Here is an 11,187-nt window from a genome sequence, read left to right as displayed (position 1 = left end):
ATGACAAAAAAATGTTAAGTAAATTTACTCATAAATATCTTCTTCAATTGAAAATTATTTTAGGGTGGTTGAGAATGAGAATTTTTAGGCCACAATTCACAAATTGAAATTACTCTTGATCATCAAAGTGAATTTCTAGAATCTAGATTATTATTCTTCACAACTTGGAATTACTCTCAAGCTGTGACCGAAAGTTTTTTAAATAACAAACCACTTTTGGTTATGAATTAGAGTTTATAAATTTATCATTCATAATTCAAAGATACTAGGTAGTATTGGTTCTACTAGTATTTTTGAATTACAATCGGAAACTATTGATTACTTCTCGACTAAATGTTTATCAAAAAGATTTCTGACGATGAATATTTTGTTGTGGTAAATTTCATCATCTTTCACAAGTAAAAGTAATTTTGTGTATCATCAAAAGTATTTTTGATTGTCAATAAAATTTTTAGAGAATCATTATAATTCAAAATTATTCTTGATTATGACAAAAAAAAATGAAACCATTTTTTACCAGTTAACTAATCAATCGTTTTCGAAGTGGAAAAAAGATAAGCAATGGGACTAAAACATCCATAGATATTACTATGAAAGCCGATGAAGGCAACACACAAAGTAGTTGATCTTTTATTAACTTTTTTACATTTTACTATCAGTTACTGGATCTTGTAGGGCAATAATATAGCTTAGATAATTGTTTCTTAATAGAGGAAAATCTTGATGCATGTAGAACTAGTTGCAACCGAACTCTCGAGTTCAGCCCACTTGCTTCTCTGTAAGCTAGGCTTGATAACAGTCATTGCCTTCTGAAAATCTCCATATCTCAATTTCCTAACCTGGACACAACAACCCAGGGTTTTACGGATGACAACTTAAATGCGAGAGAGAGATTTTGAGGCTTGGATGATGTATCAGATTCGGCTAGTGACATCAATTTTGATTCTTGCTGGGGCTTTTTGGTAACGAAAATAGGTGGAAGATTATATAATAACCTGATTTGGCTGGACTGTAAGGGATTGGCATCATTGCAGCTTCCTCACACAAAGCTTGTAGGTCGCTTCCCGAATACCCTACAAAGACAACATTACAATGCATCATGAATAATCATGATTTTAATGTTTTGTTCAATTTTAGTTTTAGTTAACAAATGACTGTGTGCTCACTATTCAGGAGAAAACAAAGATACAATACCAAGTTTTTCCTTACCATCAGTTTCAGCCACAAGTCTCTCTACATCAAAATCTGTTTTACGAGAATGATAGACCGTTGACGACATAAATTTATCCCTTGAGCTTATGCTTCAGAAGAACTCTCCTAGCATTTGCATCCGGCAAAGCTATGTAGATTCTGTGCATAAAATTAAAAATCAAATGCAAAAGTTACAGTTAGCTCGCTTGGTGGTTGGTTCTTGAATGTATTTCGCATGGTTTATCTGAATTTAATTAACTTCCACGTTTAGTAATAGAAAAAAATCCCATTTGATCCCATCTGTTCTCTATTAGTCTTATACTAGGCCAACCCAGTTTGTTTTAATAGAATGCAAAGAATCGGCTTTTAAAACACACATATAAAAGGATAGAGGTGGTACTAGTTTCCAATGTTTCAATAGGACATATAAAAGGCAGTAATTTTCAAAAAGAAAATTCCAGAATTCAATTAATAAAGAGTAGTTCTTGCTGACCAGTCTTCTAACAACTCATCCAATTCTTGGGGTGGGTTTATTGGTTGCACCTGCAGTAGCATATTAAATTTGTGAGAAATAAAAGAAAATAGCAAAATAAATATAGAACAAACAGTATGTTCCCATTGAAACATGGAGGTTACACAGTTGGTCAGAGTTGAAAGTTAGGAACAAGATATATACACAAAAGGAAAGAGAACCTCCATTACACCAACAATAAGAATCTCAGAAATATCTGTAACACAATTGAAAGATTGATAAAGCATTTGAATTGTAAAGTACTAAAGTAGCTTACCAATGACAGTAACTAAATCAATCACCAGAATTTGACGCAACCCCTTCAAACTGAACTAGAAACTCAGACTTCAACCTTCTACTTGCTTCCTTCTCATTTTCTGTTCTTGTTGACATTATACTATCTATCCGCATAATTGCAATAAGGTACACAGGAACCAGCTCAACCACTACTAGCTCACCTTGTGGAAAGTGAACCATAGGTATGGCACAAGAGGGTGACACAAAGATAAACCACTGATCACATAATCTAACAATGAATAGTAGAACACTGAAACTCTATTCTTAGAGGGTGCAATAGTTTTCTTAATCGATACAGCTACTTATGTCCGCTATCATGATGGACGGGAAGTTTGTGATTAGAATCCAGCAATAAATATCAGGAGTGTACAGTACCTCATCAATGAAGATAACTGATGCCTGCCTGGAAATGGCAACCTGGAAAAGAGAGCTTTTCACCCTCTCCCACCTACCATGCAAACATAATATAAGAGGACTTCAGATATCACATGTAAACAGAACAAGGGCTTAGACCCACCTATTGTAACATAACATGTAAGGAAGGAGATAGAGAAATAAGACACACCCACTTTGATGTCAGTGAAGAAGCAGAAACATTAAAAAATGTAGCTTCGGATTCTGAAGCAACTGCTTTAGCAAGCAGGGTTTTTCCAGTACCAGGTGGTCCAAAGAGCAATAAACCTGCAAAAATATTCAGTCCCTAAACCTTGTTTAGAAATCTGGTCCAGGCAGCTATTTTTTATGTAATTCATACCCTAATATTACCTTTGGTAGAATAACCATTTCTGTCAATGCTTGTTTTGCCATCTCAAGACCAGCTACAGGGCAAAAGTTAAATTGAGACACTTAATAGGGCTTAAGAAAAAGTTAGATATCTCTAATGAAAATATCACAGCAACTAACCAATGTCGTCCCATTTAACTGAAGGGCTACGATCAACAATCACAGAGTTTATCATCTCTACCAGTTTAGCATCATGACCACCTACAGATCCTTGAGCAGGTTTTTGCAAACTTGGAGCATTATTTCCTTGACTCCTCAGAGAAGGACCAGTTCTGCTATTGACAGAAACCTTTTGTGCTGCTTTTTTTGGTCGTGAAACCGAAGATGAAACTACCCCAGTTTGTAACTTTGGTGACGTACTCTAACAAAGTGGATAGAAGTGAAAAATGGGTCAAACTGGCGATTGAACTCCGCATAATTACCCATAAACATTGTAAGTGAAAAGGTGAAGAAATATCACTCCCTCCCTCCCAATTCAAGCTACAGAACTACATATCATCATGGCAGGCCTCCAATTTCAAGCAAGCACTAATGTACTGTACAAATACTTCTATAAAACCACCATAACAGGTGACACTATCAGGAGCTCATTTATAATTATCTAATGGGAAGCACGTCTATTAAATAAAGGATACAAAATCCGGAGACTAACTTACAAGTTATTTAGAGCTTTCCATACCTTGATTTCTGATGATCCACCTGAGATAGGTGAGTAGGCACAGAGGAGCACATCAAATTTTCTTTTTTATGGCCATCAAGAATGCTTGTCTCAATATTAAGAAGTACGACACTAAGGATGGAAGATAGTAATAACCTGTTCTTCGAGTTAAAGTTTGTAGTCTCTCTGCTACTTGGCCCTGCCATTTTGATATCTTGTGCCGATAAGATTGTATTTTCTCCATTTCACTGCGGGAAATTTGACAAAAATGTAAACAAAAGATGCACCAAGAACCAACTTTAATAAGAACTTTTAGATTAAGATCTAACTTTGCAAATTGTGATGCATATGTACTCAAGGAAAAGAACTACACAATCAAACAGCATATGTTAAAAGGGTTCATACAATGAGGATACTTAGCAGGCATATGATCAACCGGAAAGTGATAAAGGAACGCACTCACATGTCCAAAATCAATTTTCCATAAAATTGATAAAATCCTTAACAAGCTGCGCACACTCTTTAATCAATATGCATAACCACAAAAAAACACACATTACCAAGGAACTCATAATTGTACATTAAATTTATACTCCATATTGCTACCATGAACCATCAGTACCTAGAGGCGATGTACGAAGGCACTGGAGTGGAAACCGCTTCAGCCAGTATACTCTGCGCATTCTGGTAACAAAAAACGGCGTCGTCCGGTAACCCCCACCCCTCGGCGCGAACAGCCTTATCAATCTCCACTTTGGCCAAATCAAAGTAACCTTTCAGCTTATACGCTGTCCCGTCGAAACACCGCCTTCAAATCATACCTTTTTTACTTTAAATAAAAATATTCTGGTGTTGAAAAAAGATGCATAAGGTTTGGGTGTTGAAGAGCAATATACTAGTGACTTGATTTAGATACCTTTTGTGACCCTCATGAGAAGAAAATATTCTTTCAAATAAAATAAAATTCAGGTATGCTGTTGTGTTGTGCTGATGCGATATGACACGACTTTTTAGCAACATTATCAAAGAAGATAATAATAGTATAAAACATCAAGATGTCTTCTCACAAACAAAACTGCCAAATTCTCCTGAGACTTCTCTCTATTGATTGAGCCTTGTTTTGTCTACTTGCTTTTGTAATTTATGCAGGCTCGTCATCATCAATGCCACTATCATTTTGTCTGCACTTTCTCTGATCTTTTAAAAGACTGCTCCCTTTCATATAGGCTTGGACAAGAATTATCAACTTCTGCGGAGATGGATTTTATCAGTGCTATCTTTTACATAGCTGCAGCAGCAGCAGCACCTTTGGCTGTTGTTGCACTAGTTTCATCTTTGTTAATCAGAATCTTCGTTGGAAAATCCATCAGGAATGGAGACTACCCTACAGCTCCTGTGGTTGGGACTGTTTTTGATCAGCTGTTCTACTTGAATAGGCTGTATGACTACCAAACTGAGATGGCCAAGAAGCATAAAACTTGGAGGCTTCTAGCTCCGGATCAGAGTGAGGTGTACACGGCTGAGTGGAGTATATTCTCAAGTCCAAATTCCATAACTTCAACAAGGGGCAGTACAATCAAGACATCATGGGGGATTTGTTTGGGCAAGGGATCTTCGTGGTGGATGGAGACAAGTGGCGCCAGCAGAAGAAGCTCGCGAGCTTTGAGTTCTCGACCAGAGTGCTGAGAGACTACAGCTGCTCGGTGTTCAGGCAGAAAGCGGAAAAACTGGTGAAGACAGTTCAAGAATTCTCCAAACACAACCTGTCTTTTGATGTGCAGGTAATGCAGATCTCATCAATATTTGTCTACGAGTCAGTATTAGTTTATTTCTTCAACGGTTTATGTGAACGTTGTGGCAGGCTTTGCTGATGAGATACACCCTTGATTCGATATTCACTGTTGGTTTTGGAGTCGATCTGAACTGCCTAGAGGAGTCGAATGCAGAAGGGAATGAGTTCATTAAGGCCTTTGATGACTCGAATGAATTGGTGTATAGGCGTTATGTGGCGAAGATAAAGCGATACCTCAACATATGTGGCGAAGCAACCTTGAAGAAGAACACCATAGCTTCGTGGACAGAGTGATCAGGACTAAAAGAGAACAGATGGAGAAGGAACAAAATGATGTGAGTCCCATTTTCTTTTTAGTGATTCATAATATATTTTGTATAGTTGCAAAACTAATTCATATTTCATGATTCAAGAATGTGAAGAAGGACTTGCTTTCTAGATTTCTGGTGGAGAGCAAGAAGGATCCCGAGACGATGAACAATCAGTACTTGAGGGATATTATCCTCAGCTTCATGGTTGCTGGGAAAGACACCACAGCCAACACTCTTTCTTGGTTTCTTTACATGCTCTGCAAGAATACACTTATCCAAGAAAAAATTGCACAAGAAGTGAGGAAATTCTGTTCAAGAAATGATGCTACTGTTAGTGAATTTGTTGAGAGCAACACAGATGAAGCGCTTAACGAAATGCATTACCTTCACGCAACCATAACCGAGACCTTGAGGCTGTACCCTGCAGTTCCAGTAGTATAGCAACACAAACCTTAGCTTATGCTTCTTTTCCTAAAAACATACTGTGAGAGATCACTTATGTTCTTACATGAACTCTTCAGGATGGGAGGTGTGCTGAAACGGACGACACTCTGCCGGATGGCTACAGACTGAAAAGGGGAGACGGTGTTTACTACATTGCATATGCAATGGGGCGTATGCAGTATATCTGGGAGGACAATGCAGAGGAGTTCAAACCGGAGAGATGGCTCGAAAATGGGGTGTTTCAGCCTGAGTCGCCATTCAAATTTGTGGCATTCAACGTAAGTTAGCTTGTCACTACTGAGTTGAACTAACTGCACACACGTGTTCGATGGTTTGCTCGATGTTCAGGCTGGCCCTCGGACATGTCTGGGGAAGGATTTTGCCTATCGACAAATGAAGATCGTATCAGCAGCACTACTTCGCTTCTTCAGGTTCAGATTGAGTGATGATAGCAACATAGTGACGTACGGAACCATGCTCACACTTCATATCAGCGGAAGTCTCAACGTTTATGCAGAACCAAGAACAAACTTGTTGAAGATGTGAGATTCTGCAGGCTTGATTTACATTATGGAAAAAGAAAAGAAAAGAAAAGAAATCGAGGAAATTTACATTGCTATAATATTAAAATACAATATTCTCATTTGTTTACACAATAATAGGTGGCAAGAGCGGCCTCAACAGAACACAAAAATCTTTACACAACAATGCGAAAAATAACATTATGAAGAAACTCATATGAGGCCTTTCAAGCAACAAAACTTGCCAACTTGGTGGGTATTACAACTACAACTATTCAATAAACATCCAACGACTCACTTCCTAGTGCAAATGAAGTCTTCCCAAATGTGACATCGATCATCTTAGGCGTTTTACTTCATCAAAGGAGATAATCCGTCACCTTCCCACCCCAGTTTGAGCATCTGATCGAAAACTTTCAAACTCAACTGCAAGGAGAAGGAATGAGTTACATTTCCTTTACAACAAGCAAACAGTGAAACAAAAGAGCCTTAAGTAACATCCCCATCCCCGATTGCAATTTGAAAAATCGTTTAAAATATTTGCCCAGAGAAAAAGCTAGTCACACAATTCACAACTTCCTTCCCCTGTGGAAAAGCTGAACGCAACAAAGCTATATGCTGTGATGTTTCATTTGAGAATGGTATTCAAGAGTTCTCAAAGCATGTATTTTTCGTAATATATGTAAGAAAGAAATGAAAAAAGCAAGAGACTGATAGCGGGTGCAACTTACTGAAGGATCGGTGAATATTATCAACTGTTTATCTGCTGTAGAAACCAATAGATTTGTATTGTCCTGATTCAGAGCAATACAGATAATATCTTGTCCTTCTGCTAGTTCTAATTTATGAAAGATCTGCTGTAGAAACCAATAGATTTGTATTGTCCTAATCCATGGCTCTCTACAATATAAACCAGAATACTGAAAAATGTAATTTGGGCAGGCAATACCTGAGCCTTAGATCTCCAGTGCTAGAACCACCCACCATACACAGCCATTCTGCACAATGAATTGTAGCTTCAATATCCTGTCAGAGTAATGGCCAGATACACCAATGAAACTCAGAAGTTGACAAAGTTGGGAAAAAACAAAGAGATTAGCTTAAACAAGAACAAAAGAAGGATAAAATGATATGTATATTGGAAGGCCAAGATTTTATGTTGGCACCAAATCTTTTGAAATAGTACACATGCAACTCATTCATTACGTGGCACTGAACTATGTAAAGGTTGACACACAGTAAAGAGGGGGGAAAAACAAATATACCAAAGCCTATAGGATTTAAGATATCATCTTCAAGACACTCAACCCCCCCCCCCTATAAGTTCTATTAAAGTATTACTTACTCCCTCTGTCCACGAAAAATAGTCTCATTTCAAAAATGGAAACTTTCTCCCATACTTTACTCACTTTTTTCTCCTTCTCTCTTACTTTTTCTCATTCTCTCTAACTTTATCTAATTTTTCTCCCATCACTCTTACTTTACCAATTTTTCATTACAACCTGTGCCGTCCACAAATGGGACTATTTTTCGTGGACGGAGGGAGTATAATTTTACGAACACCTCATTTGCTTGGCAGAAAATACAAAGGTGTGAATAGAAGACAACAAAAAGGGACACTGACCTTCCATCTGTCCTTCTGGCGCATTGAATGTTCTAATAATATTATCAAGAAATTATGTATGAAATCTTCTACATCCTTCAAGCTGGAAGGGTTACCATTTTTACTTCCACTTCTCTGCATAAAAAATGTAAATGAGAAATGGCACCACAAAAAAGGTTCGATAAAGCCACTAAGTGATAAGTGATGTGACCTCATAATTAGATATGAGAATCTCCAAGATCCACGCTGGCCATTCTTCCATGCTTGTTAGGCTGCTTCTGTTTTCTGGATGACCGCAAGCCAAAATCAGAAGATCCTGACATAAACATGAGGTGTCAGATTTCAAATGGAACCAGCAGCACTATAGTTAGCTTCCCCAAAAAAGGCACTCGGTTTAGCAATCATTTAAATATGGTTTTGCAATGTGCATTGTGGTAGAGTAGCAATTTGGGATAAAAACATTAGACATAATGGTCTTGTGAAAGCAATACAAAATTTCATTACATAATTCAACAGAGAAGATGAGGAGAAAAATTGAGTACTTTCCAAAAAACTCCTTTGTTGCTATATAATGCTCAACCCTCTACTACTGGAGAGATAACACCAAAACTTGACGCATGCAATGTATATTAAATAATAAAGCCATATGAAGGCAAATAAGCTAGAAGAAAACAAGGGAATAGGAAATGTATGCCCAGAATATGCCTGCAATTTCATGATAGCATCAGCATTAATCAATTGGGAGACTCTACCAAAAAATGCTTTTAGACCGAAGTATATACTTCAAACATCAAAGTTATCTTAGAAGTGGACTCATGTTTTCCTTGCTAAACGACTTTATCATATAAGAACTCTCTCCAACACTACCTCAGCTAAGCTCCTAAAATAGCACAGAGAAAAAAACAAATGAAATAGAGGAAGATGTGAAAGTCTAAAGAGATTGAAACATCCAATCCAGGCATAGTAGAATATCACAACTTAGCACCTGAAGTGCTTGACTTTGCAGTGATGTTGATGCATACGGAAGCGAACGAAGAAGAACCAACAAGATTTGCAAGTGCTCAAAGCGGTGCCCTGGATCATGGAAGTTTAGACCATCCTCTGTTGAAGACACATTTATCTGGAAAGCAAAGATAACGCAAAAAAAATTTCTCAAAAAGACCAAAATACAACTTAATAGTACTTTAATTCAGTATCTCCTTGCATATATTGGAGCATCAATAAATTAATATTCAAGCATAATACTGCCAACCAATAAGGAATGCATACTGGGCTTTGTGATCCAAGCAATACAAAGGAGTTCATGATAATTTTGAAACAATAAAAAAATGGGGATAAATATGTTAGGTGAATATCCATAATTGACCAGAGAAGGTTGCAACAGACGTGAGAATTAGTTCATCGCAACAGACGTGAGAGAGCATATCAGATCCATTTTACATCTAAAACGCGCGCACACTATTTGGTGAGAATTTGTACCAACCAATTCTGACATAGTTATTCATCCTTGCACTGCATTACTCATCAAAGATTGAATTTTCTCATCTAAGCCCACTTAAAGAGCTAATGGAAAAATACAGAGCTTTTTAAGGCCTATTATATTACAAATGGCATTGCAACAACAAGCAGAAGTTTCTTAATGAAGTAAGAGGAAGCAAAAGGATGGAAGACGTACTGAGGCAGCCAATAAAGCCTTGTACGCATTGGATGTCAAAAGCCGGTTAGGTGCAGCTTGGAAAGCCTTTTGTAGACCAAAAAGAAGAAGAGAAACCTTGTCATCAAACATGGTACCTCCTGCCTCAGGCAAACCATGGAGGTTGCTTGTCACATCCAAAGGAGCAGGTGAATCAAATTTTAAATGTCCAGATATTACCAAAACACCCAAGAGGTTAACAACTCGTACGATTATGCCGTCACTTTTGTCAGCATTATACGCATTATTCAGTGCATTTTCAGCACTAATTAAGTAACTTATACCACCCAAGTTTTTAGGTAATGGATTAGCGGATGTGGATGAAATCCTCTCAGTGTTAGATACAGTAGAACCATCAAAATTCTCAAATTCAGAAGCATTCTCCTGTAAACTAAGATCTTTTCTCTCCAAAGATTTCCCATCACCATGATTATTATCTTCATCAACTTTGGCAGAAGATAAACCTTTATCATGTTCAGTCAACATTTGTGTGACATCACTGTCTCCAGATTTTGTTTCACGCTGCAACAGAACAAGAAGGGTCTCCATGCCACCACATGATATAAATGCCTCAGCAAAGGTTTGAGCCCGCGATGTGTTCGGTTGAACCACAAGCCTGTAAATCAAATTTAGCACCCTAGCAACCTGGAAGGAGAGAGAAGCCATAAATTCCAGAAGATTTGGCATACATGGTTAAAGAACTTCACAATTAGATGGATATGAAAATTACTACATACCAAATAACCAAAAATAAGGACAGAATATTCGATTATACAAACAGGTGCCAAATTGTTGGGTGCAAAGTAAAAGCAAAAATTTATAACATGAATAGCCTTCAAATTGGCTTTTGGCTAAGCTTATCAGCAGCTTTGTGAATCGGTAATCCTGAAAGTAAACTTGTATTTAAATTTTTCGATTTGTAATTGTTGTAATTTGTAATTTTAAAGTTGTAATTTGTAATGTTAAGTAATAAGTTGTAATTTGTAAATTTTAAGTTGTAATTTGTAATTTTAAAGTTGTTTGTAGTTTGCAATTTTAAAGTTGTAATTTGTAATTTTAAAGTTGTAATTTGTAAATTTTAAGTTGTAATTTGTAATTTTAAAGTTGTAATTTGTATCAATAAAATTGCATTTGAACATCGCTTTATTCTAATTTTATTTATGCAAATATATCTACATATTTTACTTGAATTACAAATTTAAAATGCAAAAAAAAAAAAACCGCCGAACCGGATGAACTGGCCCGGAACCGGCCCGGAACCGGGCAAACCTAGGCGGTTCCGCGGTTCACGTGAACCGGCGGTTCACGGTTCCGGAACCGGAACCGCCGATCCTTGGTCGGTTCGGTTCCGGTTCCATTTTTTTTCGAACCGGAACCGGCGGT

General features: G+C 37.3%; 1 protein-coding gene and 2 pseudogenes across 6 annotated transcripts; 1 reads left to right on the top strand and 2 right to left on the bottom strand.

Moving 5' to 3' along the window:
- Positions 1 to 699: 699 nt before the first annotated feature.
- On the bottom strand, positions 700 to 4,250 carry LOC121761855 (annotated as a pseudogene).
- Positions 4,251 to 4,560: 310 nt separating this feature from the next.
- Positions 4,561 to 6,594, top strand: LOC121760099 (annotated as a pseudogene).
- A 57-nt stretch (positions 6,595 to 6,651) lies between these two features.
- LOC121760100 (BEACH domain-containing protein C2-like) lies at positions 6,652 to 10,668 on the bottom strand. Of its 6 annotated transcripts, XR_006041823.1 has the most exons (7): positions 10,542 to 10,668; positions 9,787 to 10,449; positions 9,097 to 9,231; positions 8,323 to 8,427; positions 8,133 to 8,246; positions 7,240 to 7,534; positions 6,658 to 6,934 (listed from the first exon to the last, which is right to left on the bottom strand). XR_006041823.1 is itself a non-coding variant. In XM_042155709.1 (6 exons), exons 1-6 carry the CDS (start codon positions 10,489 to 10,491, stop codon positions 6,931 to 6,933), a joined length of 1,140 nt encoding a protein of 379 aa, XP_042011643.1. In that variant the 5' UTR covers positions 10,492 to 10,661; the 3' UTR covers positions 6,652 to 6,930. The 6 variants fall into 6 exon arrangements, 3 of the variants coding, with proteins under 3 accessions (XP_042011643.1, XP_042011644.1, XP_042011642.1); XR_006041821.1 differs by having other exon boundaries at positions 6,652 to 6,934; positions 9,787 to 10,661; XM_042155709.1 differs by having other exon boundaries at positions 6,652 to 6,934; positions 7,458 to 7,534; positions 9,787 to 10,661.
- Positions 10,669 to 11,187: the final 519 nt, after the last annotated feature.

This window comes from Salvia splendens, chromosome 13 (genome assembly GCF_004379255.2).
Source record: "Salvia splendens isolate huo1 chromosome 13, SspV2, whole genome shotgun sequence".
Taxonomy (NCBI): domain Eukaryota; kingdom Viridiplantae; phylum Streptophyta; class Magnoliopsida; order Lamiales; family Lamiaceae; genus Salvia; species Salvia splendens.
This window is presented reverse-complemented; position numbering and strand designations above follow the sequence as displayed.